This window comes from Anolis sagrei, chromosome 6 (genome assembly GCF_037176765.1).
Source record: "Anolis sagrei isolate rAnoSag1 chromosome 6, rAnoSag1.mat, whole genome shotgun sequence".
Classification (NCBI taxonomy): Eukaryota; Metazoa; Chordata; class Lepidosauria; order Squamata; family Dactyloidae; genus Anolis; species Anolis sagrei.
The window spans coordinates 51436978-51457664 of record NC_090026.1 but is presented as its reverse complement, the minus strand read 5'-3'; the positions used below and the strand labels follow the sequence as shown (position 1 = coordinate 51457664).

At 37.3% G+C, this 20687-nt stretch overlaps 1 protein-coding gene across 8 annotated transcripts in view; it reads right to left on the bottom strand.

The window, feature by feature from the left end:
* Positions 1–20687, bottom strand: part of TANC2 (tetratricopeptide repeat, ankyrin repeat and coiled-coil containing 2) — a 225068-nt gene that overhangs the window by 164792 nt on the left and 39589 nt on the right. Inside the window, exon 2 of one of the 8 annotated variants that reach the window (XM_067470114.1) lies at positions 9107–9150. The exons of the other annotated variants lie outside the window; for them this stretch is intronic. Coding sequence (XP_067326215.1) covers positions 9107–9122 — 16 coding nt within the window. The 5' untranslated portion in view covers positions 9123–9150. The remainder of the gene's footprint in view (positions 1–9106; positions 9151–20687) is intronic. 8 annotated transcript variants of the gene reach the window in all.

The following is a 20687-nucleotide window of genomic DNA, read 5'->3' as shown; positions in this document are numbered from 1 at the left end:
ACCAGTCTATCTGGAAGGATTGTGTTAAACGCAAAACTAAAGCCTGCAAAAAGAATCTTTACATAGCTGTTCCAAATGAGTCAGAGTAGTGTGGAGAGTTATAGCATCCTCTGTAGATGTGTTAGTTCTGTATGCAAATCGATGCTTATCAAATGTATCCCTCCTGACCTTTAGGAGACAGCTAACGACCTGGCAAGGGAATCAAGCATTTGGCCAATCATGGGAATATTTAAAGTTAAAGTTAAAGTTGAAAGTGCAATGACCCAGGACTGTTTATGGACAATGGCTATGTTTTTGTGTGATATGTGCTGTGTTTAATAATGTTTAATGTTTTATCAGGGGAGGGTCAATTTTGCTGTTTTATACTGTTTTTTGTTGATGGCATTGCATTGTTGCCACTGTGAACTGCCCTGAGTCCTCCCCTTTAGGATTGAGAAGGGTGGTATACAAATATCGCAAATAAATAAATAAATATAGAAGGCAAGATATAATATGCCTACAGACCAGTTCTTAAAGGTACTTCATGATGATGGAAGTGAGCGTCACTGGTTTGTAGTCCAGAAAATTATCAGTAGGGAACTTCTTTGCTAACAGAACTATGATGGAAGATGAAGTAATGGACTTAGATAAAGACTAATTAAAAATCAGTTTAAAACACCAGCCAACTGATCAACACAGTCTTCAAGCACCCAACCAGAAATGCCACCAAGTCCAACAACCTTTCTGGGATACACAGCCCTAGTCATTCTCGTTGGAATAAATCTAGATGTCCACAGCAACAATAACTGTGCAGTATTCAATGTAACTCAAAACCGCTGCAGTATGCTCCTCCAAATCTGGGTGATAAAAATGTCTCAGTTTGTCATGTCAAAGCAATCCTGAAGTTGTTGAGAAGCATATTCAGGCCAGGAATCCACAGTCTTTATTATAGGCAAGGGCTGTTTTCTTAGAGGATTATATGCCTCTTTGGGAGCACTCCTTTTAAATCAGCATGATTAAAGTCCCCTGGTATCATATGCACAGCATCCTGTGTGTGTGGGGGGGGGGGGGGGTATGTGAGAGGGCTGCAGAGGCACAAGTGGTGGTGGCAGTGGTGAAGGGGTTAAAGACAGTTGGCGGGGAGAGAGAAGCCACCAGAAAGGAGAGGAGGGTGAGTCATGCATAAAAAAATAGACTCGCCTCCCTTCCCTCCCTGAGATGGGGTTGCTGGTCTGGCAAAAGCCCTGCCCTTGCAGTGACAAAAGCGGGTGGGGTTTATGGGGTCTGCCCCTCCTCCCATGATCCCATGCAAGTGAAGGAATAGAAGAAGTTAAGATGGAGGAAGGGTGAGAAAAGGGGGCAGAATGACAGGAATAGGAGGAGGAAGGAGGAAAGGAGGAGATAAGAATAGAGGAGGGAAAGGGGAAGAAAAAGGTAAGATGAGAAAGAGAAGGAGATGGAGGAAGAAGAAAAGAAAGAAGAAAAATAGAGAAGGAGAAGGAAAAAGCAGAAGAGGATGGTAGAGAGGAAGAAGGGAAGAAATAGGAGGAGAAGTTCACCATGTTCACATAAACCTTTTATTCATAACCAACACTATGCATACATGAAGTAAAACATCCAAGTCAGGTAAGCCATTCTTTCCCACTTCAACTTTTATTGCAATGTTTACTGAAGGCAATGCTGCTGCAAGCAAGCACTATGTTTCTCAAGCCCTACTTCATAATCCTCCCAATGCTGATGCTGCTAAAAAAAATCCAGCTGGACATATGACAAGAAGGAAAAGTAGAGTGGGGTTGCTGGGTAAGCACTATAAAACAAAGTTTCACTGACAGATGGTAATGCATTGTTTTGTTTAATATTATCAACTAGCTTGGGGACCCAGCGATGCCAGAGTTATTTGAAAAAGGCATTGTTTGTTTTGGGATGTTAGGTAATCTCAGTTAGAGAATTTGTAACACTATGTATTAGGAAAAGGCAGCCTTTCCTCTGTTTTTTTTTTTAATTGATGCTCCCATTAGAAAATCCATAAGGATGTGGTAGAAGTACAACTTCCAAACCCGTGGATCAATGCCTGGGTTATTGGGAAAAGGAATTCTTTTTAATTTTATGAATGATCCTTTTTTAAAAATGCATAAAGTTGTGGGTGAACTACAACTCACATCATGCTGAGGTAATTCCCTAAAACTCCATCAATACTCTCTTACCATATATAGTCAACTTCATCTATAAGTTGAGGGCAGGTTTGGGAGCCAAAATTATGGAGTATGACCCGTGGATATGTTGAGGATCATTCTGTGGAGAGGGGAGAGAACCAAGGGCACATGAAGGGGCCAACTGCCCCTTGTCACCACCATGATTTTCCTGCCAGTCATTCAGAAGCGGCATCACAACAATGAGAGTAAAGGGGGTTGGTGCTTCTTATAGGTTCTCCCAGAATGGACCTTTCACCGTTCTACTCAGAGAAGGGAGCAGTGTCTCTTTTGAATTAAGGAGAACTCAACCCAATTTTTATGGGTGATCTTTTGATTGAAATTTCTAGATTATACATGAATGTATGGGTTATTTAAACTGAGATTGGCGTGCCTTTAAAGGGAGCAAAGTAGCAGATGGAAAGCACTAAGGAGTTTAAATGCTATTAACTCATCCAATGTTCTTTTTCTTCATCTTTTCCCTCCATTGTTCCCAAGGCATGCCTAAAATGCTGTTCTATTGCTAAACTGTTCATCCAGAGGTCTGCTCTAAACTTCATGGGAGCTATCTAATAACAGAAAGTCTTCCCTCTTTCTAACAGCCCAAGGCAACTTAAGCTATATCCACCCATCTGTTAGTTGTGAATGTTCTTATAAAATTTTGGCCAATGATAAATCAGATGCTAATTGTGGTGATATTTATCCTTCCTTGAGATGGTTAATTGCATAAACGAATTAAATTTTTATTTGTGTTTTCAAGCTCTCCAATTATTCAGATACAATCTTCATTACGAGTCTGGATATCAAACTGTTGAGAGAGCTGAGTATATTTCCTTGGAGAAGAGTAGACTAAGAGGAAATATAGCCATCTTCAAATGGCTGTTACATGCAAGATAGAACACACTTATTTTCTGCTGTTCAAGAGGAGATTCACCAATTGATTCAAATTACGAAAGGGAAAATATGATAGAAAATTACATTAGGAAAATTTAGAACAGATAGTGTCAGTAAGTAATCTCTTCTTTGTTGGAAGTTTTTAAACAGACGTTGGGTGGCCATCTGTCAGGGATGCATTAGAGCTGTGAATATTGTAATTACTGTAATTATGTTTTATTACTGTAACTATGTTTTATTTAAATATTTGTATTTGTATTATTCTTATTTTTAATTCCATTTTCTTTTTAGTTATATGTTCATTGATGTCATTTGTATTACTCTGTGTGTATTTGCTTTACTATGGCATTGAATGTCTACCTTTTAAATCACCCTGAGTCCCCTTGGGGAGAGAGGGTGGTCTATAAATTATTTTTTATTATTATTATTATTATTATTATTATTATTATTATTATTCGAGATGGCCATTAAGATACTTTCCAGCACTGTGCAAGATATGGAGAATCTTTAGATAAATGACTGGAAGATCTTTAGATAAATGATTGGAAGATAAAAGCAAGTACTTCACACAGGTCACCAACCTGGACTGCTTTAAAAGGGGACTAGATAAATTAAGAATGGATATGAGTGGTACCAGAAGCAGCATGCATCTATAAATAAGTTTGTGGGTAGTATGATTGGGAAAATGCTACTGCATTCATGTCCCACTTGATTGATTCCATCTTTTCCCATTATTGGCCATGCTGGCTGAAGCTGATAGGAGCTGGATTTCAGTATGTGGAGAATCACAGGTTCTTTCCACTGTTAAACATCAAATCTGCATGCTTCCCATTGATGATCTTCATTATAGCCCAAAGTGTTCATGAATAACATGGCATCCTCTTTAAAACACTAACTATTGTAGAAAATCAATTGTTTACAACTAGAAAACAGAGCTACTAAACTAGAGGAGGTTTTTCTGCCCTCAAACTAAAATCTTCTGTCAATTCCTGGATTATTGCCATATTGCTGATCTGCCAGTGATGAGTCAATTGTTTCCTCAAGGATCTCAGGTTTAAGAGCTAGTATTTAGGGATTCTTACTTAACATTTTCTTGGCTGACAAGATTAGTATCAAGGTCTATACTGAGCACCAGTTCCTCTGTGGCCTTTACCACTTGTCCTTCTTATCTAGGTTATCCAGAAGGTGCCACTCTGCTGCAAGGGTAATTAAACTCACTGACTAGATTGTGCTTATTTTTCCACCAATTTACAGGAACAAGACACAATCCTAGCACATTCAGTAGTTGCCTCTGCAGCCTTCTGGCAAAGAGTGACATTAAAAAGATATGTAGGACAACCACAGAAGCCTCTCTTCCTGGCTTCGGAAAGCACAACTAAATAGATGCCTATGTGTCAGCTTTTCATTTTAGAACAAACAAGACAAAAGAAACAAGACAAAGATGAGCAGGCACCAGATAAATAGCTGATTTCACTGCTGTATTTATCTTAGCAGGACTCAAGGCACAGTCCCTCATATTTATCCAGTTCCTTTACCATGGCACACCACTCAAGATTTTCTCTCCATAATTTCATCTAGAATACTTATTTCTAGTAAAGTAAATATGCCTCACTGGAGAACTGTTTGAGAGTATTGGACAGGTAATAGGGAGCTGGCATTTTGTTCCCACAAACAGATTCTATTTCTAGTTGAAAACAGACACAGAAAGCCTTAAAAGTGGTGATGCTCTGGAATGAAACAATTACTCTTCTGTAGCCTCTCCCTGTGGTGCAGTGCATGAGCTCTGTTGTTCGTGAAACTTTTAGAGACCATTTGCTGCCTCCTATTGTTGCACTACTTAATGTCATCACTGTATATGTTTTTACTTATGGGAGAAACAAGAATAGGAATCTTTTTGTACATAAGAAAATATTCTGCAAGTCCTTTAAAAAATTCATTTTTCACCATTTTATTTAGTACTGAGAGGCCCAAGTGCAAACCTCTACTGATCCATGGAACTCACTGGATGACCCTGATCAGGTCATTTTCTATTAGCCTTAGTTAACCCACATGGTTGTAGTTGTAAGAATAAAACTATGTACTGGGATGCTTACTGTATTTGGGCTCTTTAGGGGAAAGGAAGCTAAAAATATAGTAATGTATTTTAAATGTTTTTAAGGTGATGTTGATACACACACACATATTAACTGGGCTACATATTTTATCTCTTCAGTGACAGTTCTAATTTCAACGTTTTTAATATTTAAATAACTTGCATTTGTACCAGGGGTTCAATCATGGTGAGGTTTGAGAAAATTTACTATCAGGAAAATACTCCTGCCATGTTACCCTAGTCCCCAACATTTAAATTTCTTCCATCAATGGAAAACCATTTAAGTTTCATTCAGTTACAAATTCATAACCTTTGACATGCAATGCTAACTAAATGTTATTATAGTTCTGTAGAATTATTGTCACTAATGTAATGGTAGCTCTGCTGTGCTTCACAGTCACTAAGACATGTAGGAAACTAATTTACTGGGTCAGTTGTTGTCCCTCAAAATGTAAGACATACACTAGCCTCTACACTTCCCTAAGTGCTCCAAGACTCCTTCTTTCTTTTCTCTCTTAACTAGAGAAAGAGAGGTGATATGGAATCAGTTCCTGAATGCAAGACATACACAAGCCTGGATTGCCACAGGTTGTGCAGGCCTGTTCTAGAAAGTCAATATATTTCTCTACATAAATTCTATTGTAGGAGTGTGTCTCTTAATAAACCCAATCTCCCATCCTCTCTAACATGGGCTAAAGCCAAGGGAAACCATTACTAAACAAGCAAAAATAATGAGCTCAAATTAAAGAATTGTTGATTCAATAAGGTACCATCACACCTGTAGGGTAGCTCAGACTGAACTGGAGATGGGAAGCCCAATGGGAATCCCCTCTCCCCAATCAGACAAAAAAAAACTGGGGAGGGGGAATTCCAAAAAATAGAAAATAGAAAAACTGAAAAAAATCTATTTTCCCCTTCTAATTTTTCCAGTTTTTTCCCCAGACCTTTGCATATCTAGATTGCATCTGACTGTATCTCTTGGTATCAAGCCATTCTTCCTGGATTTTACTAGGCTGTTACTACAGAAATAAGTTTTTAATGAGACATATGTAAATTAGAAAATCTCTTAGTCACATATGTTTTGCAATTAAACGTTACAAATTTAGTGGCCAGGTTGTTTAAGAATATAATGTTATACATAACATGACAGAATTTGAGATAATACTGAGAATATGAGGCAACAAATACAAATGATACTATCTTTAAATTGGACCAACATGTGCATAAACCGTGGAATTCACTGCCACAAGATGTATTGATGTAATGTTATACATAACATGACAGAATTTGAGATAATACTGAGAATCTAGAAAAGGTTAATACAATGACCCATAGAATGAAGCATTTCTCAGAATGCAAATCAGGTAATATGAGGCGACACGTGCAAACTGAAATTCCTACAAATGATACTATTTTTAAGTTGGACCAACATATGCATAAACCATGGAATTCACTGTCACAAGATGTACTGATGTATGTCAGTTGTACAGCTTTAAAAGGGGACACATTTGTGGACATTAGGGCCATTAGGGACTGATAGTAGTCAGAATAGATGAAGTAGTGTATCAGTTGAGGGGAAACACAAAAGAAAATTTCTGTTGCACTCATGGTCCACTGGCTTGCTTCCCATAGGAAAATGGTTGACTGCTGTATGAAATGTATTTTGGTCTAGATGGGCCACTCATCTGATTCAGTCCATGCATATATTGGTATATTATTATGTTCTGATAACATCATTGTCTTCTCATGTAAGGCAGAATAAAGCTTAAGTAGAGCCCAAATCCGGCTATTCCATGGACTGTAGTCTGATATATCCTTTATTCCTTTTAGTTAGCCATCAAATATGTATGTTTTACATATATGGTACTATAGTAAATAAGATACAAAATTCATGGCGGAATGTTACATGCATAATTAGTCATTAGTATTACAGTTAGCAATTCTATTCATAAAATGGAAGTTATGACCTTAAATTTCTCAAAGGTCAAAACACGAAGCAAAACAAATTATTAATAAATATGCTAGCTGCAGCCAAATACTGCTGACCAAAAATAAAAGGAATTCTTAAATCCACTAAAGATACACTGCATAGGAAATTCATGTAGCTTAAGACTGTGTATAAAACAAGTTTAGTTTAATTACATGATAGAAGGTTTAATCCTATATAAGGGTTGGAAAAAGTTCACTTACAGAAAGACAGAATACTTGAAAGTTAACATATGCGGGCACTAATAACGTACTCAAGGGAACAAACAATCAGACCAGATGTGGTGAATTAAAATTTCTGCCTAGCTGTTTTTGGACAACCAACCAAATATTACTTTGACATAATGAAGTATCCAAATGAATTTTTTAAAACACACGTTTGGCTTCTGCAGGATACAATCATGGCTACTTTTCTTACAAATGGCTATACAGAAACTGACATGTGAAAATCAGTTCCAAACGTTTGCCCATTACATCAACTTTGAGTAGGCTGTGAGTGGCCAACTTAGACCAAACCTCTTATACAGACCTGCACATCTCGACAATAGTAAGGGGCCAATATTAAAATAGGCTAAACTTCTTCAGGCCACTCCCCCCCCCCCCCCAAACTTAACTGGCTGCAACTCCTCATGTGACAAGAAGTTTACTTTCTCTTTCCCTCCTCCCACCCTTCATAGAATAAGGAGGCATGGCCTGAACCTTCATCCTCTACTCCACTCTACTGTGAGAATGATATGAAACGTCTTGTGGAAAGCAAAGTGTGTGTAGTGCAACTGATGAAAGTGGAGCCTCTTCAGGCTGCCTAACATCCCGTGGGCTATATGTTGTGCAGATCTGCTCTTACAAATGCCTCTGTCCTTCTGTTCTATATGTAAATATTATAGAAATGTATATAAAACATATTCACATGAGCACACACAAATCCAAACTTAAGCAATTCAATTCCCACCAATAAGCAAGGGAAAAATAAATATGAAATTTTGTTTCTAATAATACTTAACTATTATGCATAGAATCAGTGTTTCAAAATGCAGTTTTTTCTTAACAAATGATTAGAAATATATAGTCATGATGGCAAAAAATGCAAACATTATTTATATTTTTAAAAATTCCAAAGCTGGCAGAAAACCGAAAGAAAAACGATTATATCAAGAGACATAAGGTGAGCGCAGCTTTCACAGATATTATGAAGCAAAACAATTAAGTACTTGGCTTTATATTAGAGGAACCCTAAGAGAGGTTATAGGAAGATATGAAAATAATGAACTAATTGAGTTAATTTTACATATAGGAGTAAAAATACAATTATAAAAGGACAGAAAATCTCTTTCTAGATAACGCATGGATAAGCTGAAATAAATTGGAAAAATAAATTACTTCTGGAAATAACCAAATTTATTTTACTTGAGTTGCACTCTAATCTCACTGAATTTGATAAGAAAGATAACGCAAAACTAAAACAAAATGGGATGAGTAAATTAATAGTTTTTCTGAGGACTTCTCACTATGGTAACATGAAAGGGAAAAGTCCAAGCAATGAAAGTAAATTGGTATCTCTTTCTCAAAGGCATCTTCTTAAGGATACCACAGTAAGTCAAAATATGACTAAAATATGATGGTATTTGAATTCTATTGAGACATATAATCAATATAGGATTAGTATCCAAAATGTTACTGAAATAGATGACAAACTGATTGAAAATCACATACTATCAGGATAAGAATAGAACAAAAGCTATAATTTTAATTGACACATGCACAGAGAATGGAATCATCAACCCTTAAGGACAGTTCCTTAAAACTGTTACACAGATGGTGCAATACAACAGCATATTTGGCAAGAATGACAAGTACTAGTAATAAAAAATATTGGAAAATTATCAACAATACTAGTATATTCATATATTGTGGTCATTCCCTATTTTACACAATTGGAATACAGTATTTGTAAAAATAAAAACTTTACCCAACAAAGTACACATGTCACACCAGCACTGCAACTTTGATAACCTAGAAGGAGCACAACAGAAAGGTGACATCAGAGTCCATCCTGATCACAGCTCACATAGTAATAAAAATGGGGAAACTGTTGAATTTTTAATACAGAATTCCTGGAATACCGAGCTGCAGTAGATATCAAGACAGGAAAATTAACTCTTCAATTTAAATCACCTCAAGATAAACCAAAATGATTTTTACACTATATTACTATCATTCCATCTCAGGTAGTTATCAAAAATTTATATTACAGCTATCAAAACTTTCCGCAGATATTAAACAAAAAATAATGTAAAGAACCATGTAGACAACTCTTCAAACTGGTAATTTTATTTTTATATGAAAACTTTTTTCTCATAAAAGAAAAATACAAGAAAGTCATCAACAGTTATCAATAACCACAATGTAATTATCTTTTCTGCTTTGCTTGTCTGTCAATATTCTTGAAGGAAAAAAAAACACTGGTGCCTTAATTTATGTCAGTCCGTTCCCATACACAATTGAAAACTCTGGTTATGAACTATAAACTCTGAATATGATGTAGGTTCAGGCTATCTGAAGGGCCATATCTCTCTCTATGAAGGCATTAGATCCCTAGGATTTTCTGGAGAAGCCTTCACTCAATCCCACAAATATGTCAGACTCATTTGGTCTGAATAAAGAATAGGGTCTTTTAAGTGGCTGCTCCCTGACTGTAGAATTTTCTCCTTAGGGAGGCATATCTTCTATTTTATTTATCATTATAAACTTCTGAATATTGTAAATTCATTTTAAAATGTTTTATTAATTTATTTTAATTGTTTTCAAATATTTTAATTCATTGTGCTTGGAAGCTGCCTTGGGTGCCACCTCAGCAGGAAATCAGCATGTAAATTTTAAAAATGTAATACAATATAACTTTCCAGTTATTTAAGCCTCCTTTCTAAAAGATGTTCTTCAGTCCCAGGTGTCATTAAGTTATCCTATTCTCTACTTCTTTCCAAGTCAGCAACTATTTTTTAAAGACAAGATACAATTGTATCCTGGCATAATGTTGGGGATACCACTGTGCACTTAAAGCCAGGTATTTAGACATTTCTTAGACCTTTTATACCAAACTATTATTGTTTATAACTTATACAGATTGGGTATCCCTTATTCAAAATGCTTGGAACCAGGCATGTTTTGGATTTTGGAATTTGGATGATTCTGGAATACCTGTCTATTCATACATAATGAAATATCTTGGATATGGGTCCAAATCTATTGCATATATGCCACACACACACACACACACACACACATATAGCTGGTATACTTGAGTATAAGCCGGCCCAAATATAGGCTGAGGCACCTAATTTTACCACAAAAAAACTGGGAAATCTTATTGATTCAATTATAAGCCGAGGGTGGGAAATGCAGCAGCCACTAGTAAATTTCAAAATAAAAGTAGATACAAATAAAATTACATTAATTGAAACATCAGTAGGTTAAATGTTTTTGAATATTTACCGTATTTCAAAGAAAAAAAAGTAACCAAGCTCTGTAAGTGGAAAAGTAGGATCAACAAAAACAATATGGCATCAACAATAATTTAATAATAATAATAATAATAATAATACTTCATTTATATCTCACCCTCAGGCTGGCTTACAACACAGTAACAGGAAAACATTCAATGCATATATAAACAATGCAGAGCTAGATATAGATCTATAATTATATATACTAATTTCACATATGCATTTCCCCCTGACATGTTTGCAAATCCTCTCTCTATATATGTGCAGGCCCGTAGCCAGGATTTTGTTTCGGGGGGGGGGGGCTGAGTCTGAGTGAAAGAGGGTCTACCCTAGGAAACCTTTTGTATCGTTACCCCAATACCCCCAATGCATATGGGATATATTGAATATGGTGATCAGATCATGATATGAATAAACATAACAGTTTAAATAATCCACCATTAAGGCCTTTTCACGAACCACCATGAGATTTTCAGGGGGGGCTGAAGCCCCTCAAGCCCCCCCCCCCCCCCCGGCTACATGCCTGTATATGTGTATTTCCCTCCTACAATATTTACAAGCCCTATATATCTATGTTTATATCTATCTAGACATCTCTCTCTCTCTTGAAGGGGGAAATGCCTATATATCTGTAGGAGAGATAAACGAATATTTCAGGGGGGAAATGATTTTATATGAGTTGATATTCCTGACTTGCAAGGACTTCTCTCCCTCTTGAGCAAGCAAGGGAGGATTTGGAAAAGAAAACACACTGTTAAGGGAGGGAAAGAAGAGAGAAATAAATCATACATTGCAAGCAATGGCCTCCAGGCTTCACTGTCTGCCTTGACAACATCATAAGCCAAGGGAGGCTTTTTCAGCCAAAAAAGAAAGGCTGAAAAACTTGGTCTATCTTCAAGTATATATGGTATATATATCCTGAAGGTGATTTCATATAATATTTTTAATAATGTTGTTCATGAAACAAAAGTTTGTGTACAGCTCCCTGGGTGTAGCCCAACCAATCAGCTTTGTGCATCTTACTTTACAGTTGACACACACACACACACACACACACTAACTCATTTCTTACAGACCCCAACATTTTGAACAAACTGAAAATGAAAAGGCTTGCCCTTTCTAGGAGAGAGAATAGAATATTTAATTTTTGATTTAGAAATGCACAGAGAAAAGAGTTTGAAAAGATTCTGATATCTGAGACACTCCTTATATTAGGCCTGTGTGATCGAAGAAAAAATGTTTCAAAACTCGTTAACAAATGGGGGTGCCATTTTGTTTCTAAAGTATTTCTAAAGTATCATTAGTGAACATTTTGTTACTATAATGAAATTTCATTACCGTTATTAATAATAATTTCACAAAGGGAAAACTTCAGGGGCTCATTTCTTCATTTTTATAGCTACTGGGGTGAAACTTGCTACAATGATAGAACACATTCATGCACTAATTTTTGGACGATTTTCAAAGTTTTAATAAACATTTTTATGAAAACTATGAGAGCCATCTCCTTGAATTTACTATACAGTGCCACAAGATAATAGGGGATCTTTCCCTCCAACCTTCAGAAATATTCATAAATCTACTTATTTTAGGGAATTTTTAGAGGTTTTCACAAAAACTTTTTTTTAAAAACAGCCATCTCCTTGAATGTCTCTCATATTAACCAACAGAACTTCCATTTAGGGAATTTTTTCCCTAGCCCAGCACAGAGATTTACTTACTAGCTGTATCAGTCAGTCCTCCTCTTTGCAGATTAAACAATTTATTGGAACTCTGGCTGCCTGTGGCTACAGAGGGACAAATTCCTCCCCTCTCCTGATTGGGGCTTTCTGGCGCTGAGCAGAATTCTGGGAAATGCAGTTTAGGGAAGGGAGTTTTGAATCCTCTGGAATATGACTCCTCACCTTCCCAAACGACATTTCCCAGAATTCTGTGCTCTCTCAATCTCTTTCCCTATGAACTCTGCTTTCTCTCTGCTCCTTCCATCTCCTAATGGCAAGAGGCCATTAATTCAAAGAAGAATGGCAGCCTTTTTGGCTTTACCTTGCTTGCTTGCGCTGAAAATAAAATTGACTTTGGGAGGCTTCCGAGGCTTACAAAATTCAAACGAAAAAGTGTTGCATAAGTTTTAATTCTTAAGTTTTTGGCACAGGCCACACCCATATGTCAAATATCACGTCATAAGTACAAATTTAATGAATTTGATCCAACTTACGAGGACTAGGAATAATTTTGCATGGCCCTATTAAACATATACATTATCTACAACTGCATTGTATATAATAAGTCACTGTCAATTAACAAAGAACTATTTAAGATCTCTGAACATTGGAAACAACTCAGCTGGACAGTTCTGTGAAGTTGCAATGATGGCAGCCAAAAAGGTCTTTTTTTATTGGCCAACACTTAATACTTTCAGATAGACTTTAACATGTTTTCAGTCAGACTCACGAGTCTGTCTCCTTCAGTGTACTGGTGCCAACTCCTCAGAAAACTAAGATGATTTAGCTCCACTCCATCAGAAGGGATAATGAGGAGCACACATGTGCACTACCCCACATCCTTTCAATGTCTGATTAGCAACATCTTTTGAAATAAACATAACAATTGCTTTATTTCATTTATGGCAGAAAAGCATGATCCTCAAAGTGCTGTTTCTAAGAACTAACAATCCCACTGAATAAAAATTGAAGCAATGAAGCAGCAGCACATAAAACCTATTTCTATATTTAATGAAATAATATTAGCAGACCAATAATCAGTATGAGATACACTATGAACATCTTAGAATACATTTAGAATTTATGATATGATAAGATGAGTCATGCATTTAAGTATGAGTCAGAAAAGTGCAGAGGGAGAAATCAAATAATTTAATTAAATATCATAATTATTGATGCAACCACGGCAGAAAAATAAAAGAGTTGGCTTTCCACTCATTATGGCACACTTGCATTCAATTGCCAATGCTAATTCACCTTCTTTGTTTTCACAAACGTAGCTGAAACATAGTTTCAATTAAGCAACAGTACATACATCTGCATTTATATTTCTTTTCTACAAATCAAAACACATTAAGTCCACATGATCTGTATTTCTAACACCACAATCAAATGTATATTAAAAACAACATCCTAATAGTGATTTCGCCTCATATACGTGTGTGTGTGTAGGTTTGTTTGTACCACAAAGGCTTCTACATGGCTTGATGGATCTGGGCCATACTTGGCACTTTTTGTTGTTGTTTATTCATTCAGTCACTTCCGACTTTTAGTGACCTCATGGACTAGCCCATGTCAGAGCTCCCCATCAGCCATTGCCACTCCCAGCTCTTGTATTATTCAACTTAAAATAATGGAGAGGCCGGGGTCAACTAAACAACCACCCTGTTTTAGGGTGAGTGCCCCAAAAATGAAAAATATAGCTGTAGCACTCAGATGCAACTACAAGACGGAAGTATATAGAAAGTATTACCTACTTGCCTATAGATATGTATGTATGTATGTATGCCACACTCAGATGCAACCACAAGAGGGAAGTATACAAATAGAAAGGGTTAGCCACTGGCAAACCACCTAGTCCAACCCCTTTCTGCCTTTGTGCAGCAAAAGCACAATCAAAGCACCCCTGACAGATGGTGGCCTCGCAACTCCAGGGATTCTTAGTTGACACTGATTATCTAGATCTGGCACAGTCTGGCTTTAGGCCGGGACATGGTACCGAAACAGCTTTGGTCGCCTTGGTAGATGATCTACGTCGGGAACTAGACAGGGGGAGTATGTCCCTATTAGTTCTGCTGGAACTCTCAGCGGCCTTCAATACCATCGACCACAGTATCCTTCTGGGACGCCTAAGGGAGATGGGACTTGGGGGAACTGTTCTGCCGTGGCTCCAGTCCTTCCTTGAAGGTCGTTCCCAGAAGGTGTTGCTGGAGGACACCTGCTCGCCCTCACAACCATTGACTTGTGGGGTCCTGCAGGGTTCTATACTGTCCCCCATGTTGTTTAACATTTACATGAAGCCGCTGGGAGAGATCATCTGGAGTTTTGGGGTCAGATGTCATCTGTATGCGAATGATGTCCAACTCTGTCACTCCTTCCCACCTGTTACTAAGGAGGCTGTGCAGGTCCTGAACCGGTGCTTGGCTGCTATGTCGGCCTGGATGAGGGCGAACAGACTGAAACTCAATCCAGACAAAACAGAGGTACTTCTGGTCAGTCGAAAGGCCGAACAGGGGATAGGGGTACAGCCTGTGTTAGACGGGGTCACACTCCCCCTGAAGACGCAGGTTCGCAGTTTGGGAGTGATCCTGGATTCATCGCTGAGCCTGGAATCCCAGGTCTCGGCGGTGGCCGAGAGAGTTTTTGCACAATTAAAACTTGTGCGCCAGCTGCACGCGTTCCTTGGGAAGTCTGATTTAGCCACTGTGGTCCACGCTCTGGTTACATCCCGATTAGACTACTGCAACACTCTCTGCGTGGGGCTGCTTTTAAAAACTACTCGGAAGCTTCAATTAGTCCAACAGTGGGCAGCCAGGTTGCTAACAGGAGCGGCATGCAGGGAGCAAACCACTCCTTTGTTGTGCCAACTTCACTGTCTGCCGATTAACTTCCGGGCACAATTCAAAGTGCTGGTTTTAACCTTTAAAGCCCTAAACGGTTCTGGCCCAGTTTACCTGTCTGAACGTATCTCCTGCTATGAACCATCTCACAGCTTAAGATCGTCAGGAGAAGCACTGCTCTTGATCCCGCCACTCTTGCAAACACGGTTGATGGAGACAAGAGACCGGGAACGACTGAACAAATGAACAACAACTGAGAAGATTGCATAGCCAATAGTGAGGGTATCTGCCTTTGTTCCCTTTAAGTGTTTATTCCTGTCTGGAGGCCTCCTGTGTCTGGATTCTGGTCTTTCTCTGTACTGGTAATCAAATTTTGTTCATTTTCATGGTTTCTTCCTTTCTGTTGAAATTGTCCATGTGCTTGTGGGTTTAAATGGCTTGGCTGTGTAGTCTGGCAAAGTGGTTATCAGAGTGGCCCAGAATTTCTGTGTTTTCAAATAATATTCCAGAAACTGTTGTGCAAGTCACAGCCATGAATCTGAAAAACCTGAGCTGGGCTGTTGAGGATAGGCTAACTTAGTGGTCTCTCATTCATAGGATCAGCAAAAGTCAAAATCAACTTGAAGGTAGTTAGCAACAAAATATATATCTCTGCCATTCCTGTGGTGTGGGAAACCAACAAGTCTAGCTTATAAATGTTCATAAAATGTTTTTGAGCCATGAAACATGATGCTAGTGAAGTCAGAGTTGAGTACAACAAAAAGTTGGGATGTCCTATGCAAATGAATCAATGGAAAACTGTGGAGTTGCAATATCCAAAACCACGTGGGGCCTAAAAATATATTTACTCAAGCAACAAAATTGTATTACAGGTATACAAGTCATCATATCCTTTTAGACAGAACCTGTCTGCTTCAATTAAACGTTGCTGATCTGATGAAAAAACTTGCTCCCTTGTAGTATATAACATAGGCATGTTTCGTGTTTATTTCTTTTTGATTAGACATGTTATAAAGTACTAATTTGGGCGGGGGGCAGATTAGAAAAATATTTTGTATTTGAACATATACTTTTAAATTGTATACCTGAAATGTGCAGTTTAATCACTGGATTCTGTCTGCTTTTACTATTACACAAAGATTTATGCTTCAAGATTAAACAGATAAAACATTCACCTTACATCATTCAACAGTTACAAGGTATTACTGCTTTAGCTATGGATCAACATGTATTTTATAGATGTTAACTTCAATAAAAAACATTTTGGAAATGTGATTAAATCACTTAGTCTATTTTCAAATCATATATACTTTTCCTTTCCATTTCTCATTTTTCATCCTTTCTTCATTCTTTTATTTCTACATTCCTTTCTTTGTAGTAAGAAACATAATTATGTGTCTTTATAAACAGAATACAATCATCAAATCATTAGAGTTACTAACATCAAATAACTGGCAAAAGTTATGTCTCAGAATATAATGTACTGGATGCTTGATATGCTATTAGTCATGCTTTAGTCCCACTGAAATCAATTAGGCAGGACCAACTTAAATTGTATTGAATTCAGGTCTAAAGCATGACTAATTTAGTTGGCCCCAGCACTGTATTTCCTGCACAGCAGTGTACCCTGCATGACAATAATGAAACTTGCAACTTTCAGATTGCTTCTACCACCCCAGCTTCTTTATGTGTTAGACTATACTGATCATTTATTAAATCATTCATTGATTAATTCATTAGGGCACTATTGAATTAATGTCATATTTGTGGGTTTTCCACAGATACTTTATTAGTCACAGTGCAAACAAAATGGTAGAGAATCATTTTTGATCAGGACACATATACCTTTATATATCAATTTATGTATATATTTTTCATGTAGTCGAAGAAATATTTTGGTATTTTTATGACCTAGATACAATCTCCTGAATATCTTCGTAATATAGTATTATGTCTATGTTTTATAATATTTATATTGTATGTTTTTGTGTAGGTAATTGCAGTGCTTTACCTATGCTGGAAACCACCCAGAGTCCCCTCTGGGAGACAGAGCGGTATACAAATAAAATTTATTCTTATTAAGTTTATTATTAATCTGTTGCAACACTGCATTAACAGATGATTGTGTATCCCACATCCAGGGTGAAACTGGCTCTGCAAAATGCAGAGCACACTGTAAACACCTGCCCCTGCTGAAGCACAGTAAAAGATCCAGAACAGGGCTGCCAAAAAATATCCCAACTCCATGGCTAGGGAGTAGGGAGCTAATTGATTAGTTGGGGCAGGTAACTGATTACCTTTGCTCCTACCTGTTACTTTCGGGGGGGGGGGGTGTCTTTGACTGCATATACCTCTGATGTACCAATGCACAATTTTGCAGGAAATTGGGGGTGGGGGAAGGCTATTTAGTTTGAGACCAGATTCCATGGTTTCGAGCACTGTTGCAAAATCGGTTTCTCCCAAAGTAGTTCTAAGTTCGATAATAGTGTTAGTGTAGAAGAACATCCAGGGTTTATTTTACTTTCTAGGTATTACCATGTCTAATCCAGTAAGCAGACTGAAAAAAAGTGAAGAAGGAGAAAGGGCTGCCTTTCTTTCTTTAGTTTAGGGAAGTGAGAGGTAATGTGATTAGAGCTTCTCTCCTCTGCTTAGGTTCCTAGCAGAGGAAAGTTTTTTTTCCTTGCTCTCCCACATACCCTCTTGGCTCTTTTTTTTTCAGGCTGCAATCTCATTCTTTTTCCTTATTTATCTTCCTTTCCCTGTCTGTATTTGTAGATATGCAGATATTTGAAGATCAGCAATATAATTTACGCCCACTCCCCACATCACAATCCTTCAAATAAGCATCCTTCCTGTGTCCACTTTATGTATTTTTTAAAAGGAGAGGGAAAAATTTTACTTGGTACCTTTACCCTCGACTTATACATGAAATCAACTTATACATTAGTGTCAATAGTAACACATTTTCACCTTGAATCACAAATAATAAAAATATTAATCAACTATATAAGAATAACATACTAATTTACTAGTACTGGTCATTTAAAATGCTTTTTATCTATATGGAGGATATATATTTTATCTATATGGAGCTACAGTAGCCACTCTCCACCTGGTATATTCCTGTTAATAGTATTTATTAGAAATTGTGGCTGCTGCTGTAATTGCATTTCTATCTATGAAAGAAAAGACTAGATTCATATCATTCTTAGGAACCCAATACTTGCTTTTTTTAAAAAAAGATATTTCTGGCTATATTTATGTCAATTTTGGCTATAAGGTGAATAAAAAAAGTGAAAAGGCTGTGGTTTCAGAATCTCCAGTGGATACCAAAATCCATGTTTTATTGTATGCACTGGTATTGCAAAATAATATCTCTTATATAAATGGCAACATCTATTTTTATTTTAATGAATATTTTCTTGCCATGGATATTGGAATCCTTGGATACAGTGGGTCGACTATAATGACCTGTGGCACTGAGAAATAACAACTTGTCATTCCTCAGGAATGCTGAGGAGATGACAGGGAGAATTATTGCATTGTGTTCCATTTTGTACGCAACAGTTTTCCATGATATAGTACACAAAATATTTATTTGTCAACCAGAATAATCATCATATGTCACTGTCCAGTGAGGTGACCATTCCTTGGTTAATATATCTAAACCATATTTAAGCTCTATGACAGTTGGTTTTGTATGTGGTTTTGTGTACTGGATTCCCACCAAGCCATGTTTCATTTTGCTTTCATTGTTCATCTAATTCTAGGGTAGGCATTGTGCAGTCTTCCAAACATTGTTACACTTCAAGATCTAGCAGCCCCAGCTAACGTAATTAATGGCATACATATGGAAAGTGGGGGGGGGGGGGGGACGGACACTGGAGAGTCGCATTATTCTTTCCCCAATCTAACTGAATGTTGTGAGATAATTCTGTACTGAGTGATTAAGAGAAGCCTTTTCTTCTAACTCGTAATCTTTTGAAAGTATATACCTTGCAAAAGTTGGGTTGCAGTTAAACATTAAAAAAAAAACCAAGATTGTGGCAACCAGATTGATAACTGGCAAATAGAGGGAGAAAACGTGGAGGCAGTGACAGACTGTATTTCTTTTCTTTCTTTTTTTTCAAATCTATTTTATTAAGGGTAAAAAGGGGAAACCAAGGGTAGGAGGCTCCAAAAAAAGAAAAGTGAAAGGGTAGTTTTTCTTATATGTAAAGTGGGAGAACAATAATATAATAGGAAAGTAGGAAACATATAACGAAAACAAGAAGAGAGATAAAGAAAAACAAAAAAACACCTTGTGTCAAAAAATTGAAAAAAAAATATTTAGGAAAAAGAAAAAAAGAAAAAGAGTCTATTGACTTCCATCTAGTCCCTTGCGGCTTTGTCTTTATCTTTACCTGAATATTTTTTATTGAAGGTACAGTTTCGTAACAATTCAATAAAATAAATCGGCTCTTCTTATATCTCTGTTACACACTAGCGTCTTTTGGTCTGTCTGTTAAATTCTCATTTTTTCATATTCCTCTATCTCGGACCAGTCTGTATATTTAATCGGATTCCCCAAATTTTTCTTTAACAAAAAGGTTAATTTGTCCATATCTTTGATCTCTCTCACTTTCTGAATCCATTCGTCTATGTCTGGTATCTCTTTTCGCTTCCAGTGTCTCATGCAGCAAATTCTGGCAGCAGCGGTCAGATAGATAAACAAAATATTGTCATTAAAATCCAATGATAGGTCCAAATCAATTATATAGACTGTGTTTCTAGCTGTATTTCTTCAGCAAAGATTACTGAAGACGCAGAGTGCAGCCAGGAAATCAGAAGGCGTGTACTTTTTGGGAGGAGAACAATGACCAATCTCAATAAAATAGTGAAGAGTAGAGACATCACACTGGCAACGAAAATCCACATAGTTAAAGCAATGGTATTCCCCATAGTAACCTATGGATGCGAGAGCTGGACCATAAGGAAGGCTGAGTGAAGGAAGATAGACGCTTGTGAATTGTGGCGTTGGAGGAAAATTCTAAGAGTGCCTTGGACCTCAAGAAGATTAAACCAGTCCATACTCCAGAAATTAATGCCCAACTGCTCACTGGAGGGAAGGATATTAGAGGCAAAGATGAAATACTCTGGCTACATAATGAGAAGACAGGAAAACTTGGAAAAAAACAATGATGCTGGCAGAAATGGAAAGAAAAAGGAAGAGGGGCTGACTAAGCACTATCCTTGAAGTGACTGGCTTGACCTTGAAGGAGCTGGGGGTGGTGACCGCCATGGGCTGGTCCATAAGGTCATGAAGAGTCGAAGAGTCAGAAGCAACTGAATGAATAAACAACAAACAATGTATCTTGCAAAAACATATTCCATTTAGTTTTATTGTAAGCCACCTTGGATCTTGTGCCAGAAAAGGTTAGAATGCAGCAACAACTAGGGCAAGAACTAGGACAAATCAAATACTATAATCACCAATGTGTGTGTGT